Source organism: Macrosteles quadrilineatus, unplaced genomic scaffold, assembly GCF_028750875.1.
Source record: "Macrosteles quadrilineatus isolate MER2022 unplaced genomic scaffold, UCM_ALF_1.0 Scaffold_6__1_contigs__length_79288215, whole genome shotgun sequence".
NCBI lineage: Eukaryota > Metazoa > Arthropoda > Insecta > Hemiptera > Cicadellidae > Macrosteles > Macrosteles quadrilineatus.
The window spans coordinates 16,918,717-16,939,290 of NW_026542599.1; the positions used below are offsets into that span (position 1 = coordinate 16,918,717).

The 20,574-nt window shown below is 37.1% G+C and overlaps 1 protein-coding gene across 1 annotated transcript in view; it reads right to left on the bottom strand.

Moving 5' to 3' along the window:
* The window catches only part of LOC128996627 (uncharacterized), a 130,751-nt gene that overhangs the window by 21,092 nt on the left and 89,085 nt on the right, over window positions 1–20,574 (bottom strand). Inside the window, exon 2 of the mRNA XM_054422033.1 lies at window positions 8,262–10,110. Coding sequence (XP_054278008.1) covers window positions 8,271–10,079 — 1,809 coding nt within the window. The 5' untranslated portion in view covers window positions 10,080–10,110 and the 3' untranslated portion in view covers window positions 8,262–8,270. The remainder of the gene's footprint in view (window positions 1–8,261; window positions 10,111–20,574) is intronic.

Consider the following 20,574-nt stretch of genomic DNA (forward strand, 5'->3'; position numbering starts at 1 on the left):
AGGGCCTAAAATGAATTTTCAGCAGTTCACGTTTATATTGAAGGATAATGGCATTCGAATGAGCTTTTAACTGAAAGAAGAGTTCAAGGGATTTACCTGAGATTGAAATCATGCTACTCCAATCTCCAGTAAAAGCTATTGGTGATGTTTACATGAAGGTAGAATTCAAAGGATCTCTTTAATTCCAATATTGATGCACCGATAACATGTAAAAGGTTTAATGCAGTGTTTGATGTTTGAATAAACATTAACATCTTCACCTGAAGGTAGAGCCAAGGGATCTCCCTGAGATTAAACTCGAGTGTAGGAGTTTTGCCAACGGGTATCAGGTAGAAAGGGTCCCCATCCGCGAATTCCTCATACTGCGGAGTTTTGCCAACGGTTGGGGGTTGGCGCGAGAGGGGGATGGAAGAGAGAGAGAGATTACACGTGACCGTGAGGGTGGCTTCCGCTAGGGGTGGACAAACCAGGCAGGATGCTGACTGTGTTCAAAGGAATGCAGTTATGCACCTCTGACTGAGAAAGGAAATGTATTGAATTTTTGAGCGAGGAAGCACACTTGACACACTGTTTCTTGTGGAAAGGACGTGTGATTGTTAAGTGTATCCGCCTTTTCCGTAAAATGAAAACGTACATATTCCGTAATAACATCTTCCAGGATACGCTATTTAAAATATGTATATGTTTTAATATTTACATACATTTAACTGGGGATTCAAATGGTTAGATAAGATTCAGAAATCTAAAATAATATTTGGTAAAAGCATAGTAGCCATACAACCATACTAATTTTGGCCTTGGCCGCATTGCGTAAAATATTTTAAAATAAACATTTAACAGTGGCCACATTAATTAATTATTTTGCATTAGCAAAATACAGTTAATAAATACGGTTGGTTTACATAACCGTAACAGAATGCAATAAAACTTCATTAGTGACGTTTTTTTATATATTTTCTAAGTCACGTGCGAGACAACTGCTAACTTCAGTAGATAGAGGTTTCCAGATTGTTTATAACTGTTGATTGTTATGTGTGTATATTATACAGGGTGTATAAAAACTCCCTGGAAAAATGTTGTCCACTTGTGTTTTATGTCAATAAAAAACATATTTAAAAAACATGGGTCTAAAATGGCTACTTTTCTGCATGTCGGTTTGTTTGGTATTTTTATTTAATTCCACTTAACTTTTAAACTATTATTGGAATCAACTTTAAAGTCGATCAATGTATGAATACTAACAGGATCTTACTTTTTGTTGAATACCACATTTATACGTTCAAACAATTCAAAATGGCGGTCATTGAGAAATTCAAAATCGGAAACAGCATAGTGTTGTAAATTGACTTAAATTATGTAGAATGATAAAGAGAAAGGTGTTTTAGGTACAAGTTTTACTCAATACAAAACCACAACATAGCTTTCCACAAAACACATCTGGTATCCATGACAACTAACTAATACACAGAACACATGTGATACCAAAATGAACTATTCACACAAATCATATTTCAACACATAGTTTTACCATAGACTAAAAGGGAGTATGTTTTATCTATGGTTTTACAAAACATCAACTCTTTACCCTTGTAATATATGTTTAACTTACACAGTATATGTACCGTACCTATTTATAATTCTTAATTTTTAATACCAACAAATATTTAATAGTACATTGCTTATAAGCTACATTGTTGTAACCATCTATCTTCTATATATTAATACATAGGCAAGCATGTTTCTTTAAAACCTTTTTTCTTAGCTCGTGTGCATCGCAGAGAAAATCTACTCATACTGTTAGAAAGATATTTTCCTGTAGATGTGCAGAATGCCTTTAAAGATTCAAATAGACTAAAAAATAAACACGAAAAATGAATTTTAAATAAAAAAAATAACATGGAATTTATGGGTTGTCATGCTAACGGCTTTTGCAAACTTACAGTTTGGGGTGAAAAATAGAGAAAACAGTACAGTGCAGTTGGATTTTTTTAGCTAGAAGTGGTTAAGCTGTTGTGGAATAATTTTGAAGATGAACCTTTTTAGTGCGATCATGTGTTCATACGTGTCAAATTTTGAGGTTAAATCAAAACAAACAAACTGGCAAACATAATACTCAATTGCCAATCGTTAAATGTACTTACTTTACTTTAATAAAATCACTTGGTCATTAGAGAATATTTACAGTGAAATAAAAACGTGATTCCTAATACCAAATCAACTTATGAATAAATTGTCATTTAATTGTGGCCTTCAAATTAAGTGATGGTTGATTTAAAAAATAAATAATTTTACATGAGCAAATATTAAAATATTGAATCTTCTTGCAAAATTAATGTCGATCATTATATTAATAGAACTAGCAGAGTACCCGTCCTTCGTACGGGGTTGGAATATAAGTATAAAATGCTTATTGCAGTTATACTCAAACTTTGCGTTTGCAATAAGGGAGGACACAGTTTGATAAGATTTGCTTTTTTAAATTTACAGTATTCTATAGTATTACACATCTACCATAGTCATAATGTTCTGCCACTTTACCTAAACAATAGAGAAAAATAAATTATCGACAATTCGCAAAATATCACAAATTATTCATGAAATGAAAAACATAAACATAACTGTAAACAATCCTACTTTGACAGTTCTCATTGCGAATCACAGTTTTTTGTTGCTGCTTAGTTCAAATTAGCTGTTTTCATAAATGCAAAAAAATATAGTGCTGCACCCTGTTGGTAAATCTTATAACTTTTTAATGCTTTTCCATATCATAGAACCAACTTTTTTAGTTGAAACAGCTGACTAAATTCTGTAATTCCCTTTAAATATGAATACTCATAAGGTCAACATGGGGAATTACATGGCCTCTGGGGCGGAGCCCAAAAGGATTTTTGAGATAAGAATATGCCTATATGTTAATCGGGAATGTAAGCTATCATCATGCCAAATTTCAGCCCAGTCCGTCCAGTGGTTTATGCGTGATTGAACTTCAAACACACAAACAAACAAACAAACAAACAAACACACAAACTTTCACATTTATAATATTATAGTAAGATAATGTAGTTGCTGTGACTGGGATACACATGATAAACTGTTGGGATAATTTACGTTTCGTTTGGCCACCTTTTAAGGGTTTCAAGTTAGGGGTCAACAGAATTATATACTCTCGAGATGACGAGATAAGCCTTTATACTTTTGATACTTTTCAATGAAATTATAGCCTAACGTTTTGAGCTTTGACCCAGTTAAATTATAATTAACAGCTAAATTGTATTGCTATGTATTGAGTATATTGGATAGGATTTCTGCTACGAGGACCTTCTAAGTGGGATTTGTAATGGATTGGATAAATCTCAACTAAACGAAACCATATATATATATTTTTATTTCATTTGATTTGATACACAAAATGTTATCAATATATGGGAAAACGTGAGATATAACTGCAAGCCTTAAATAATTATATAAATAATAAAAGTGTTATCTCAGCATGAAACCAGGATTTTAGACACAGCTCTTGTCAAATATAGCAACGTCTTGGAGCTAATTTATTTGTTTAGGTGAACTTATTGGTGCAAATATAAATTGAATTATTTTTATTATTTAAGGCGAAGAGTTTAAGAACATTTTTGGTGCATCTAATAAATAAGACGCTTAAAGACACGTGTATACTACTATGCTTGAGTATGCTACTAAAAAGTTGAAAATTACTGTATAAGAAAACATTAGTTTACAAGGATAAATACTCAACTCATTGGGTGACATATGTAGACTACGTTTTCCTGTTATGAGAAAGATGGATGCTCTTTAATAATCACTCCAAGAATCGATGTGTCATGAGTGCTCCTGGCTCAAAAATCTTATACATTTCCTCCCAATGCGACTGCATTCCTATGAACGCAGTGATCACCCTGGACGTCAACCCCAAGCGTAGACAACCCTGACAATCGCTCTCTCTCCCTCCCTCACACTCTCTTTCTCCCGCCCCCACCGTTGGCAAATCTCCGCACCAAGAGGTGGCCGACGGCATCCCCCCCATCTACCTGACACCCGTTGGCAAAACTCCGGTTCCCATTAAACTCATGCTAAGGCAATCACCAGTAAAAGCTGGATAGTTAGAACCATTTACCTATTTACGTGAAGGAAGAGTTCATCAGTTCAAGGGATTTCTCTGACTCAGATATCGTCACAACAATGTCAAGACCGAAGGGAACCAGTTGTCCGCGAAGCAAGTTGTCTCGCTTTAACCGGTCTCATTCTTCTACCGGTCTGATGGTTAAGCCGCGTTATATATACACTTCCCTGCTTAATTAGGACTATGACCTTACCATTGGAACAGTCGGAGTCGGTGGCGTCCGCCGGTTTAATCTTTACTCGCAAAGTACCTAAGCCGCCATATTTGTTTATACTGGCGGTAACCAGTCGCAATAGCCATAAAGATAATTGAAGATACGGTTTATTGTTATTTGCAGACTTGAATCCAACGGAGAATTAGATAGGCACTTAAGAATAGCGGGATTCCAGTGTTAATTAAAATATTTACGTGAGTTTTTGCTGCGTGTCAAATTTATTGGAACTATTTTGAATAATATGATTCCATGAGAAGTGAAGACTTTTAATTTTATGGATAATTATTGATGCGTTAGCTTTCAGCCACCGTTTATTGAACGGAAACGAAATTTAGATGTGGGATGGGGCAAATTTGACTATATACATGCAACCATAGACATAGTCAATGATACAACGTATTTCTGTTGGCCCATTGGAAAAGTAAAAACCGAAATATTAAATGTTAAAATTGCCGAAATAGCAACCTTTGCCGAGGTATACACAACATCCACTCACCTATCATTGAGTTCTTAAGAGGTTGCTAAATCGTATATAGGTACTGTATCAGTCCTGAAATATAATACATCCAAAAACTTTAAAACTACCTTATTCAAAGCTTAGGAGAGCTAATGCCATAAAACAGACTCAGTTAGCTCTAAAACCCCCTCAAACTTGCTAAAAGTAATAATCCATTATGGAATTTGATCAATTTAATCTATTTAGGTTGAATCAAGAATCCATTTTGATCGCAATAACATTAAAAAAATCATATAAACAAATAACTATTTACATCGCAATAGATCGTAAAGAGACGAGAACTAGGTGAGTACAGGTATGAACTACATGGGTATGAAAACTGGCATCACTACAAAGGGAGGTCTAGATTTCGTATTCGTTCCACTTAAGTCTTTCATAGGAACAATAGAAAACAAAGCATTGAGGCACAATGACGAACGATGAAAAATATATTCAAATGCCAAACTAAACAACCATTAAAGGACAAGTCAAGTAGTAAGCAAAAAATGCAAACGTAAGATGAAGATGAATAACATACGGGAAAACTGAGGGAGTGGAGAAACGAACAAGTTATAAGACAACCAGAATAAGTCAATGTTGAGAGAAGCAGATGGAAAAGATATAAACATAAGGTTAAGATGACAAAAAACACTGGTTACGTGAAGGATCGGGTAACGTGCAACAAGTGCCAGAACCAGAAGATCCCGATGTTTACAGAAGCAGGATGAGAGAAGCAGATGCGAAAAGATAGAAACATAAGATGAAGATGGCAAAAACACTGGTTACCTGAAGGAGCGGGTAACGGGTAACAAGTGCAAGGACAACCAGAAGATGTCGATGTTCAGAGAAGCAGATGGGAACAGTTCGAGATGTCATTGGTGCAGCGGGTCTTGAGATACGTGGTCTGGAGTCGTAACAGGTCGTGAACAATGATCACGATTTGAACCCTCGAACCCCCCCCCCCTCCACACCTAACCAGCAACAAGAGCTTCCGACCTGAGAGGCGTCCGAGCAGATAACGAGAAAGCTGTTCGAACTGACGTTAGTCTAAAGAAATCTTTTTGGCTAGCAAAACATTTGTACAGTGGTCACTGTAACTTTACGATTTATGCTGCTTAGTTTTCCATTGCTAACATGGAATTCTATTATGTAGGACAGTTGGGGTTTTGATATTACACAAGCCTCTGTAGAGTTTTAAAAAACCTAAGAAGTATTTGATTAATTTTCAGAACCCCAATTGGTTTACTACCAAAGGAACTGTGTAGATCGAATATCACACAATATTAACAATACCTTGCCTGGTATAACTACTATCTGTACACAAATATTCGACTTCTTAGAAATCTTAACTGAGAAAATCTTTTCAGCCCAGATTCACCATAAATAGAAAATAATACATTTGTTGTCATTTTCAATGACAAAAAAGATTCTATTAATTTTCTGGATACTTGGTGTGCTGATTGTTTAAAACAAAATCCCTTCAAGTTTTAGGCCATTAAAAACTAAAAAGGTTTCAGAATTCAATATTATACACCCCGAAATGAACTGTCTTTACCACCACCTAGTCAACAGAGTTATCCTTACAATGTGTACATAAGAACACTATCTTCCATTCTTTGGAATCATCAATAAAAAGTCTTGTCAGGCCACATTCAGCGTCAATAGAAACTGTCTGCGAACCGGAAGATACAAACGGGAGGAAACAATTTGGCCAACATGACTAGACACATCTCCCAATTGAATTGATACAATAAACGCATCAGAAGGTCAATAGATAACGGGCTGTTCCAATCAGCCTTGACTGCAGGCAACGACCCTAATGTACTTCCAAGGAGCTGCTGGGTTTAAACCGCGGGTTTAGTGGTCTACATTATAATAATGGCAAGCAAACGCATCCTGCTCTTGCAGTAATGGTCGCAAAGAACCATCCTGCCTCTTCGGTCTCGTAGTGCCTTCTGGTGGAGTATAAAGGTTGTGTTGCTCTTTTTTGGCCATCGCAAAGAGTATATCTTGTATAACTCATTAGCCTAATAGATGGTAAAAATGGTTAATTTGGATGGCCTATATGTGTATAACAGGGCATAAAACTGATTTTGCTTAAGGTGCGGCATCAAGATCGACGAATGCAATGCTATGACCAAGGTCCCAAAATAAGTTTTCACCATTCTTTGTATTTTTTATCATTTAATATACTGTGATATAGGGCAACATAGTTACTAGGCCTAATCTTCGTATTGTATGTATGGTTCTGGTTACGAATCTGTAAAAATGTATATTGAAGCAAGGACTGAGATGTGTCCGACGAAAGTGGTCTCTCGTGCAATACCGGCTCCAAATATTTTGCAGACGACCATAAAGTTCGACGTTTCTTTTTAAAACCCTAAAGTAAGATACCGGTTTATGAGGAAGTTTGTAATTTAGATAGATGTTTGGTTTTCCAAAGGGGTTTTAATTCTAACCCAATGGCATCATTTTTAATCATTGATACATCAAAATGTTACAAGGGGAATGAACGTAATTGGCTCATTAAAAAAGTTTGAAAATATAGATCTGATTTGTTAAAAAAAATTATTTGAAAGGTGTCCACGCATGAATAGACTAATCGCACATCAATGCCACTTGCAAACCAAAAATTAATGCATATTTCTGTAAACATATTCATCAAAGGATTCTCTTGGGTCGCATAAATTGGTCACGTACATCGACGTTCACCTAAAGACCTTTAGCAGTATTACCAGTTGTATGGTTGTTCAACTGACATTTAGTCGGACAAGTCGTGAACGTTTGCTCCTCTCGGCGCTTTCTATTGGCTACGGTTGCGCTGAATTTGCGTTAATTGACAACGGACGGACACAGTAAGGGATTGTTAGGCTTGACGGCTTAATACACTTGCAGTGAGAAAGCTCTTTGGTTGTACATCGGTTCTTCAGGGGATGTGTATAGGTTTTACGGTTTTACCTATAGTGCGTCACTACCTCGCAAAATTATTAACAAATGTTTCAAACCTTTTGAATAGGGTTTTACACGTACTTGTCGTATTTTCAAGCGAAATGGTGGATTTTTGTTCATTTCGCACTACAGGTTGGGATAGTTAACCTTTTGGTTGCCATAGGGAATGAGAAAGAATCACCCTTTCTCAATGTCAGGTATGATTCTAATCAAGGTTAAAATGCCTACTTTGAAAACCCCTTTGTCTTGAGTAAAATGTAAGAACTTTAGATTAATTTGAAATGGAGTGGTACATTTTCGGAGGGATTCTGATTTCGAGCGTAATGTAAAAGAAACCTTCTATTATAATCAGCATAAAGTAGTGCTAAACGTTTGGAGATGTAAAATCTCCAGAACAAAGTACCTTTACTTTGTGTAGTAAATTACATTCTATATCTGTATATTCAACTATTGTATTAGAAACTCACCTGAGTTCGCTACAGGTACAACGTTCCGATCCTCTTGTGGCCGCCTGACACCACTTTGTGAGACGCGGAGTTCTTCCTGGTCTCTGGCTTGGGTGGTTTCCTGCGCTCCGGCTCTCCCTTCAACTCCCACACGAGGTCCGTGAGGGAGCGAGGTCTGCTAAGCCTCCTAGACCTCTTCTCCGGCAGCTTCACGCCCGCTCCGGAGTCCCCGGACGTTCGTCCCCCAGAGTGACTCGAGTCCAGGGTCCCGTCCATCTCCATCGCTTGTTGCAGGTTGCTCAGCGACTTGTACCGGATGTTGAAGAGTGGTGATCCCGCCTTCATCACTACCGGAGGATGCTCCTTCAACGGCGACGAACTTTTCTGTCGGAAAATTCTGCCTCGTTGCGTATTCCCGCTTTTGATGTACATCGACGTTACCGGAGGTTTATCTTGGATAGGTTCTTTAGGTTTTCTACTCCGCTTCTCCGCCTTGCCCGAACTCCCTTTCTTGGTAGGTATGGTCTCGATTGGTGGTGGCTCCGGTTTCGCCAACTCCTCGGTGAGCGGGTGGACGATGTAGTTGGTCGTGGGTGTGGTGGGTGAACAGCTACGCCTGTCTTCGTGAGGCGTCGACGGCGTGTCGGGGAAAGGTGATCGTATACTCTTCGGTAACGGCGCGAACCCCCGAACGTAGTCGTATATCTGGTCGATCTCGTCGTAGTCGTCGGCCGCGGCTGGAGCTCGGTTCTCGTTGCTGTAGTAATGACTATGAGTGTTTGCCGAGTCTGTGGACGCGCTTCTCCTGAGGAAGTATCCGCCGGATTTGGTCGCGGCTATGGCGTGACTGCTACCGCTAAGCCTCAGCGCCTTGGACTCTCCCAGTTTTCCATCCAAAACATGCGCTCTATCCGCTACTTCGCCGACCAACTTCCCACACTTATCCACTAACCTCTGAAACTCTCTTAAAGACTTCAACTGATCTTCGTTGCGTGTCTTTTGCAGTTTGATAGGAGCGGCTAAAGGAAGAGCGACTACTGCACCGGTGTCTTTTTGTAATGGGAGAGCGAACACGTGTTCTTCTTCGAACGTAGAGAGTAACCTGAGTTCAGGAACGAATTGACTCGAACTTTTCAGTCCTCTAGGAGGCGTTCCGTGCACCAGCCGCACGGTAAGCGGCATCCGTTTTGTTAACAGGTTTTTCGCCGTGTGCACACCACTGATGTTGTCTTCTTTGGCGAGCGCACTGAAACGTCCCCTCTGTTCCAGCCCGAGCAGCACCGTATCCCCCCTGGAGTCAACACATCTCAGATATCTCCCCTTCGAGTTTCCCAATTGCACTTCGCCCGCGGGAAATAGTGTTTCCCCGATCGGAACAGTTCTCGCACCATCAGCCGTCACAGACCCGTCACTCTCTACTCTAGCAGAGATCGCGCGGATGGGTTCCCTCACCAAACACCCGGCCTCCACCCTCCGCCTCGCCAGCTCCAGCACGCTCTCTATACACCTCACTGCTCGGCCCTCCTCACTCAGCAGTTCGAAATAGCCTTGGTACGTGTCTGGGATGGCTATCCTAGGACCAACTCCTACGACTCTCCTGCCTTCTTTCATCTTGATGGCCTGGGCAACGATCTTGTGCCTTCTGCCAGCGCTGACAAGGAGTGCGGAGCTCTGTAGCCCGGGGTTGGGCAGGGTAGGGACTCCAAGCCCACCATATTGACCCTTGATGATCTTGACTACCGCTGGTAGGCGATGTTTGGCCACGAACTCTCTCAAGTAGTGTCCTTCCTCGGCCCAGCGAGCCGCCGCCACCAGGATCTGACCGTCGGTCGCCGCCATCCGCCGTCAACCTCTACACGAGCAGCGGCATCTGCAACAATAACACTCGGGTTAGTAACATATCTCGCACAAATACTTTAGGTATTGTATACTTGGATGAATATATGCTATACTACAATCACACAAGACAACAGTTTATTTAAAAGTTAAATATGAGTTCATGAATATTAAATTGCCAAAAAGTAGGGACTATCAGTATTAAATTATCATTATCAATGTTGACACAGTACATGAGGGGTTTGAGAAGACAATTTTTAGGAAGCCCCCTCTATAAGTAGATGGTTAACTTCAAATTCTCGAGAAAAGAGAGTAACTATAAAACACTGTTCTGAAAATGTAATAGCTAATATCCTGATAACAAATTTCACAATAATTATTATTACTTTAATTTTTCATCTTATTACTATTACACATAATGAATTATTATGAGCTTTGCGAGACGCCTAGCTAAATTGAATGCTGGTTTTCTGATAGCAAACTACTATCCATAACCAGTTTTCACCCTACAGCACAGATATGCTTTAAATACATTAGTGTTAGCAATAATCTCTGCCATGATTTGACTCTAAGATTTTTGTCGACGCTGTAATAACATTAAAATTCAACACCGGGCCCTGGAAAAAACTACACTTGGAATTTTGATAGAAATTTAACTGCGTCACACATAATGACCTTGTGAGGCATTTACGTAGAAAGTCAACACGTATAATGTGCCGTGAATCATGAAGCCCGAAAAAACCTAGATGTCCTTGCAATTTGTGCAAAATTGAGGAAACTCAGGCAGAGTACGACGACACGCACGTACTACGAGTCAAAGGACGAGAAACTACTTTCCTGGACTTCCTAGAGCCCGGAAACTTGGAGTACTTTCATATTTTTATATCTCATCAGTTGTCAGTAGATCATAATCTACTTTTATGTAATGTCTTGGGACCTTTTCTGTAATTCAACCTGTATTAATTTGATAATATTGAAGTTTATGTTTATGTAGTTAGAATTAACGTCAGGTTTCGTCTAGTTATATTTCAAGTTTGGCTGAAGAACTATTTTTCTTTCAGATTTACATTTGTCCATTAAAAAATGTTATTAAGTAATTTCTAACGATAAAAAATTACTTTTTTCAAATGTTTGACCAAACAACTAATTCATCTTTGTCGACATAGAATACAATATAGATAATAGTTTATGATTATGATATGAGCTTCATTTTTTGCCAATTACGCATTCATGTTTCAAATTTTCGTATTTAATATTTACCTATAATTAATGTCTTAAATGCATCTTTGAAGATTTTTTCAATCTATATATATAATACGTGAAGCCGTTTTTTGTTAACGCAACTCCTCCCTTATTTGTGCACCAATTTCAACGTTTAAGGTGTCAAAAGATTTGTCTCAACATGTAGTTTTGCAATAAGGTTTTAAAATTTGAAAATTCCTACTCTTAAGGGTGTGAGACCCTCTCAAAGGTCGGGTTTTCCCCATAAGAAATACATAGAAAAAATTTAAAAACAAAAAACAGCTGTTTATAAAAAGACTCATTAGCTTTTTGTGAGTAAATATTAATGTTTGCAATATTCAGTAGGTTAAGACCAAGTTAAACAGTTAATCAGTTTTGTTGGAAGAACAGAAAATGCCTCAAGTTCAAAGAAGAAATATTGAAAACGGGAGGAGGAGACAATTAATAGTAAGATATCTTATGCGTATGAGGAGAGTAGAAAAAGAGAGGCCTGGTCTAACAGATACCCATCCAGATACACCACATTCACTTGGTGAGATGAATAATATTTGCCAGTTCTGCTATGCAATTTACTTTGAAAGTGAAAAAAATATATGAAGCACATAGTGTTGCCACGGTGGTAAAGTAAACTTGCCTAATGTCAGATAAATTGAATGCATGCAAGATATGTTTACTTCTGACACTGACAGATTGAGATATTTCAAAACATTTAGTAGACATTATAATAATGCCTTGCTTATGATAAGTTCAAGTAGTAAGATTATACCAAATCTTGGCGGACCTTATGTTTTTATTGTAAACTGTTGTATATCTCGCTCTAATTGAGAAAAACGCAATTGGATTGTTTACTTCAAGGATATGTTGCCAGTTCCTCGGACAAACTTATACAGAGTATTTTGACTAAATTCACCAACACAATCCAGACATTTCAAGTCAAAAATAAGAATTTTCAAAAACTCAATTGCTATTGAAAGTTTTAGTGGCAATATTAAACCAAACATAAGTGAAGGAATTAGTGTTCATGTATTCAACGATCGAGTAGCTGCACGCTGCTCAAAAAGAGAAAATGATAATTTCTATCCGAATATCTTATAGCTACAAGAGTTATCCAACTTTTCGATAAATGAAAGCATACTTTCAAAACTTTGGGACAGGTATTAAGTTAAGATAAATTCCATTGAACAACGTGAGAAATTTCTGATTCGGGGCATATACTGTGACTGACAGATAACACGTTAAAATACGTTAACCAATGTTCAATGGTGTTGCTGCTTTAGCCTATTCAAAGCAGATTATGGCTGCCCAGTTGGTAACCCAGAGTTTATGTTTTAATGGAGCACATAAAATGGTTGATATCACCCCACTTTTCAGGATTCTCTACGGTGAAAATTCGTTAGTTTAGGGGGATTTCTCAAAAATAAAAGAAATAAAATAACCCAAGTTAAATTAATTAACACAGGTTATCAGTGACGCAAAAGTTGTCTTCAATTCTCAATGCTGGACAAACTTTGTTGCAATATGTTAACTCGAATTGAAGCAGATCGTTTAGCATTCATTAGAAGTTATCAGTTAAAACCTAGAGCAGAAATAATGTCGGTGAACCTTGACGACGCAAATAGAGATATTTAAAATTAGTTTCTAACAATTGTTTAAACAACTCTAAGATGTAACTGGAATTACTCGACTTTAAGCATAACGTTTTTTTTCGGCGTTATGTTTCATACTATGCGGCTCATTGAGCCGCACGGGTTCTCTAGTCTTTTAAGAATACTGAACCGTTTTACTGTCATGGTTTGTATGGGTTTAAGAACTAAATCGCGTATATCAATGTTTGAGCAATTTCACACTTGACAATAGAATCTGAACCGCAAAACTTTGTTCGATTAATATTGTAATTGTAATACAACATGTACAAATTTAACCAAGCAAGTTATTTACATTTTCACCAACTCTTGATCATTAGTAAATAACAGTTAGAAAGAGTATCACAAATTTAGTAATAGGAACCTAGTAGCATTAAACATAAGTCTGTAAGGACTGGCTGCTTTGGAAGGCGCAACTCACATTTCCCCGGTATTAAAGTGGGCGCAATTGCGTGTCTACACCTCATAAGAATAATCGAGTATAAACAATAAATGCAATCGTCCAATGTCTGTAAAAGTTATGATTCCAATCGTCTGCTACATGCGATGTCACTACAAATGGATCTGCAAAGCAATTACAATCGTGCAGTACTATGTGGAGTAACTAGGTACTTTAATACACTAATTTATTCTTAACTTTGTTTGATTAATTTGGTTTTGGATGTTGATGCAGACGAAATATATATTTTGGAGCTAGTTTTGTTGTAAACCATATAGTGAGCCAATACAGTTCTATTTCTATATTATCTGTATTATCTGGAGACGTAACTGATGGTATGCTAAGTTGACTTTATAGTTTGGCTTGAGTGTAAAATTAAAACTGTGTTTGAATCAACATATTCTATCCAAAAAGCAAATTTTGAATAACATATTTCTAGTTTTAAACTACTTAATACATACAACTTTAGATTATATGGACAAAGAATGCCTATGTATGATTAAGTATGAAACTATCATATACTTGTTTCTTTAATAAAGGGTTATTACCTGAATGAACTCATATTATCATGACGACTATAGCATTTGCCTTATAACTATTCACTTTATCCACAAGGCAATTTTCTGTAATCAATAATTCGTCTTACAATCCAATAAATGAATTGTTAACATAGATGTATTGTCTTTTGTTTGAATCTACTAAAAAAAAAATATTTTACTACAATTGTAACCGCACCAAACATATTGTTTTCTAAATTTTTGGTATAATTAATTATGAGTATAATGAGTAAAAAATACTTCGGTACTAAACCAAATCGGAAACTCATAGTAAATAATCCCAAGTCAAAGGCAATTTAATTTTAACCCTCTTGATCGCAAATATGTCTTAAATCTATAGCACCATTGTACACAGAACAACAAATCCAACCTTGATAAACTAAACACAGTTATTCGATGGTAACTACTAGTGTTTATCTTCCCGTTACGTTGGAATACCTGGTGGCGAAACAGCTGATACAAGTCACGTGATCGCCACCGAACTACGCGTAATGGCGGGAATGAGGCCTCATGCGATCCAATCAGTATTTGCAATTACCGCCACCAGACTGCGCCAAAGTCGTAAATTGAGCAGTACGCATGCCCAGTTAGTGGAATGATGTTAGATCGTGCCTGAGGCGATAACTATCACATTAGTGTGGTATTTTATGTTTTACAGTTAAAATTATAGATTTGAAAACCCTTCAGTTATTAATAACATTTAACAAGACAAATCACATTGTTGTGACATTGTTCAGAAAATCATAACTCCGTAAGGCACTGCTCCAAATAAATAATTAATTTTGGAATGCAACAGTAATGCATATCTCCGTAACTATTTGCATGGAGAGGTACTGCTAGGCATTGCTACAAAAGACAGTATTTTGAAAGAATGCGAGATTAAGTCACTGCTTCGAATCAACGCACACGGTTAGGAACTGCCCAGAAAGACACTGTTCCGAAAATGTGTTTGGAACATGAATTAATGAATCGTGAATTTCGGGGAAACGTCTGTATCTTGCTTTTCCAGTATTACGGATATTAGAACAGAAACGGTATGAAACATAAACAAATGACGTCAAAGGCTTGAAATTTTACCTATTTAAATAATATTTATATAAAAACTAACTATCAGAAAAGTCCAAACCAGCTGTTACAGCTGTTAGTGTAGACGTTTTGGCTGGTGACGTAATTTGTTCTTTTGTATTATCGTGAACAACTCCTAAAGCATTTTGGGTTTTCACGAGCTTAAACTTCTTAGAACTATGTACAATTTCACTTACGACTGAATTGAATAGCAAAACAGTACAACTAAATAAGTAACTACCAATATCAGGCACAAATTTAGCTAAATTTAGAAGTGAGGAAAGTTTAACTTCTCTTCACAACCTCCAATCGTGACAAGTTTGGTCAAAACGTAGGGAAAATACCTAAGAGATGTAACGGTTAACTGCGCTGTTATCTTCAACGTGATTTCAATGCCGTTTTGAATTGATTCTCGTCTTGAATCCTGCGATCTCAGATAACCACCAGACAGAAAGATTCGCTCATTATCCTCACAGTAACGAACACACGCCTGTATTCTGCGTCTCACGACGTAATCATGAAGCTGTTTCGTTTTTCATAACCTGCAATTTTGTGACGTTTAAAGGGAGATTCACATTCTTGTAGCGCAAAGCCTTTAAGACCGATCAGTTTTGCGTCGAGTGTATAAAAAGTTATCTTCTTGGATTCAAATCATGACTGACATTCTAAGCATAATGGCCTGAAAAAAAAATTTAGCCAACGTGTGGCATCATACACTTTGTATGTTGAAATGGTGATTCAGTGTAGGGGAATTTTTACTAAAAGTGTTTATGACATTATATTTTTATAGGGCGTGTGATGACTAGCACAACTTGATTACTGAGTTAAACATGGTTAAACTACCTGATTCGTGAGCCGTGGTAGTAGAAGGTTAAAACACGAACCCCTTAAGTTAATGCTATTTAAACATTAAAGTACTAATAATACTACTTTTGCTTATGGGTTTCGTGTGACATATCCAACAGTGACGTTCTTTGTGAGTCTATGACCATTTTAGAAGCAGATTAAAAGAGTATAATGGAGTGCGACGACATGTAAAGGATTTTTATTGACAACAATCAACTATTTTTCTGCAGCAGGATCATTTATTACCTATGAACAAATGAACAAAGACACTTGAGCCATGATTGAAACCATCATACAACTAGACTCAAAAGCTGCTTTAGCATTGAACAAGTTTTGCTAATGAAGTGAGCGATATAATAACTCAAATACCCAGCTTTTCACAAGTTATATAGGTATTTAGTTCAGTAACTTTTTAATTTACAAAAAACATCATCTGAATGTGAATCTTTAACCGTTTACCAATACTATAATGAAAACCTTGGTTGAGATAACTGGGTCCAAACGATATAATTTGCACTAAGATGTAGATAAAATATTGCACTTGAGCACTCACATCGTTCACATCACCGGTTTAAATGGCCAATCAACTATAACCACTATGTATATTCAGCCATTTAAAACGTTACTAGTCGAGACAAGCCGGAAAGTTGATTAAACGAACGCGCATGTTCAGAAAATTATCCATTGTTCAGAGTTCCCGTAGCCAAGAGTCAGTTACTTTAATCAATACCGTACTAAACCTGGGAAACTATCTCTCGAGGTAGTGAAGAGGAGCAAAATATCATCATAAACTGGTTGTTTGCATCTCTAAGCAGTTTGCTAGATCGTTCCAACCCCGCTGAATTGGGTGATTACAGCTGGTAATGAAATGGACCCGAGAGATTGTATTGGTTCAGAAGTCATTGGAGGGACTTCTATTGTTAAAATTGTCTATCGGATTGAATAAATCAAAAATATTTAACTTTTCAAAAATTATTAGGATGCATTTAGTTACGCACGTTTAAAATACAGTGAACCCTCAGTAAATCAGACTTCATCATTACGAACTTCACTACGGCTGTCCGGATTAAAGGAAGCCTTGGTTACATTAGGACAGAAGTTTTTTTAATTTAAACTTTTACTCATCTAAGCTAGATAAAAATTATTAATCTCATCAAAAACCATGGGTTAGTATTTTTTTTCACAGTCTTTAGTCCTTGAGTGGTAAAAGAATGGAGAAAGTAAAAACATTCCAAACATTAAACAATTCAAAACTCTATAAAACCCAAATATTCTGAAGGGGAGAAACAACGGAATTATCAACATTTCAAATTTCAAACAAACACCAAGACAATCTTCGAGTGACCTTTAGTTAAACAGTTAAGTTCAAGGGATTCGAAGACGCTTCCTTTCACGAACAAGATCATATCGAAGATATCAAGAGGAGCGCTTAGTCAAGACGGCCTTCAGATGAAATGGACCTTGATGGTGAACATTCTAGGTCCATCCATAGTCAGTAGGTGACTTCAGCAGAACGGTAAATCAGACGTCCTTGCAGACGAGTCTGAGACTGACATGAAGATCTCATGAATAATAAGGAGCAAATTATCGTTAGGTCATCGACTGAAGTGAGAAGCTTCCGGCAGTTGTTGCAGCAGAAGAAATATAGTTCAAGAGCGTAGTAACGTGGGAGGATATTAAGTAAGTTGTGATCAGTGGGGAAGAGAACATTTGCAATTATTGATGATTGAGGAAAATATTGAGTTGATGAATTTGTCACATGATTACATTCTGTTTCAATATAGCAATGTGAAATTCTATTGGGTGTTTTCCACTTTGGAATTGTTTTGTATGAATTGCATGGCAGTTCAGAAGGTAATCGACTACTTCATGATTTTAAAGTATATATCCCAAATGTCAAGAGGATTGGGTACGGTAGAAAATGTCTTGGCGTGTAGGGGTTAACACAGGTTAAAACATTGATGCAGTAGGAGGAGAAAAGTCTACAATGCTCAAAGCAAATGTGCATAAGTACTTTCAGATGGGCCTTTTAATATCCCTTTCTGACACCTTGAACACAGCCTTAAAATTTAAGGCTGTGTTCAAGGTGTCAGCTTAAAACCTTTAACCCGAAGACTTCATACAGTACATATTTGTAGCTAACTTTCAATATTGGGCTGTTAACAAATAGTCCTGACTATAGAAACGGACGATCTTACTCAAAATAAAATCTACAGAGGCCATACTAACCGAAATTTCTGTGTTTCCTGAATTATTGACGATTAGGCCCAGAGTGTAACGTTGTTCAATATTTACATCTCTACTCTTTCTAATATCCAGTCCAGGTTGTATCAGACAACATTGCCTCGACGAATCTAAGCTGCTATGATCATTATTCAGCAACAAAGCTAATTACGCCTTGTAAATTCATCAGGTCCTTCAATCTGAGATCATGTTCCCTTGAAATGCGTACAAGAAGTGCATCGTTATCCTAAATATACCTAAGTGATAGTAAAGTTTTATTTTGTTACCATAATGCAGTATGAAATACTCAAGTTGAGTCTAGGCGGAGACCAGTGGCCGTATTCAAGTGTCCTGAACCACATGTTCTAGCCGGATGACCGCGATATGAATAGCGGCTGATTAGACCGAGTTTTTGTCCTCGGTTTCTTGTAGTGTGTCTTCAGAGTCCAGTCAACCGTGTCCCCCTCGCCCCCCTTTATATAGCCCCCCCTGGTGACACTGTCTGGGGTCAAGTTACCTTTCACTTTCCACACTCTAGGTTACTCTTATGTGCACCGTTTTGTTTACATGCAATATGTATTTACTTTCACACATTGCGTATTTGTGCAGGTTTTGCTGTTTATGAATGCGATAGAAATAAGAAGAATTGTGTAAGAGTTATGTGTAGATTATGTACTTCTGAAACTTACGATGTAAAACATGTTATACGTTTGGTAAACGAGTTGTAAATCATGATTATTAGGCCTTAAGGAAAATACTTTTGAATTAAGGGTAATCGTAAAAAAGCGAAAAAAACATGACGAACACTATTCTATAATATAGTATACCAGAATACGAGTTAGCACGTAATATACCGATGAAGTAATCTTTTATTTGTGTCTGTCTAGTACGAACATAAAAACAAACCTTTTTGGGAATGGAGTTGAATCATATTTTGGTTGAAATGACATACACTGAAAACGTCTCTTGTTCACTTTGTTTCCTCAATTTGGCGCAATGCTGATGGTATTAGTGATACTAGGTAACGCAAAAAATAATTTTGTATAACCACATTCAGTGTATTTAGAAGTACACATACATCGTCCAGACAAATTTTTAAACATTTGCAGATTTCAGGGTCATCCGAGTGTGCCACGATAGCTACGCCACCGGTCGCTTCCACCGCTCAAGTCTCCCAGAATCTTCAGGAAACTTGATGTGATTTTTCTCGTGCCATTACCCGTTGTAACCCAAACAAAAGGTTGTGCGTGCAGTTACTGCGTCCTTGGCAATAGTCGCGGCCATCTAGCGTAACGGGAAGTTGTTTGGTCGGTCTGTTGACTTCTGTTTCCGCCAAAATATGAATCGCCAGATCGCTTAGATGATACCAATCTGCCAGTAGTTTTTGTTGTAAGCGGTTCAGTAGAGTTAAAATTTTTACTTTTTGTTTATTTCAGGAACAAGCGAATCCTCTTTTATTTGGTGGTCCTCTTTTTTTGAGGTGGTCCTCGTACTCTCTCCCTGCCCTCACAACTCTTTACTTTTTGGAACTCTTTCGCTTTGTCTCCAACAAAAGCCTTTTAAAATCCACTCCAAATTATTTTGATAACACTGTCACATGAAGACCTTATATCCTTTTTTTAAAAAACATGTTCTTAAATGGTTAATATACTTCGTTCAGAATATTTAGGTGGTTTTAGAGGAAGAAATCTATCCCCTAATTAAATAACATACATTAAATACAAAAAAATTCTGGGGGAAATTCCGGAAAGTACAAAAATACGTCAAACAACACTTGTAACAATATATTTACAATTATACTGTTTACTCACAAGACGGTAAATACGTATAAAAGATGGTATGTGGTGATCGATTTCAATTGGATACTCCAACTTCAATCATCATCAGACCCAATAGGCGAATGACAAGAATCTCAATAGCGTACCTTATGCCAATAAGTTTCTATAAGTACAACTGGGGTAAAAATCCACTTGTTCATTAATAAGCTTATCTATTATTAAATTTTTCCATGTAAATAAACAATTCTTTCCAATAATTCATCACATTTACTTTTTACAATTCAGTATTTTTAAATTCCTCTCAAACAACATAAATATAGTGAACAGAGTATAGTTAGGCATCATATAATTTAATTGGTTTATTTTCAGAGGACAGTTTAGTTCAACATTCAATCCAGTTCAGGTTCAAAATTTTCTGAGGTTAGGACAGGTAAACTGAATTAACTTTACGAGGTACTCTTTATACCATTAGAAAAAATATGTTAGGTAACTAAAAACGAGTACAAAACATAGTACACTCAGACAAAACTGGATAATAATGGTATAAGCTTCCTATGTTGGCACGTGTCGAGTAATTGACCTGTAAATCTCCTTTATCAGGAACCGTCTCTGATAACATGTCAGGAATGTGGGAGCACCCTGCTCATCGTAATGTGGTAACAGGACGACTATCTTCCTAAACACTCAAATACGATTATATTCCTA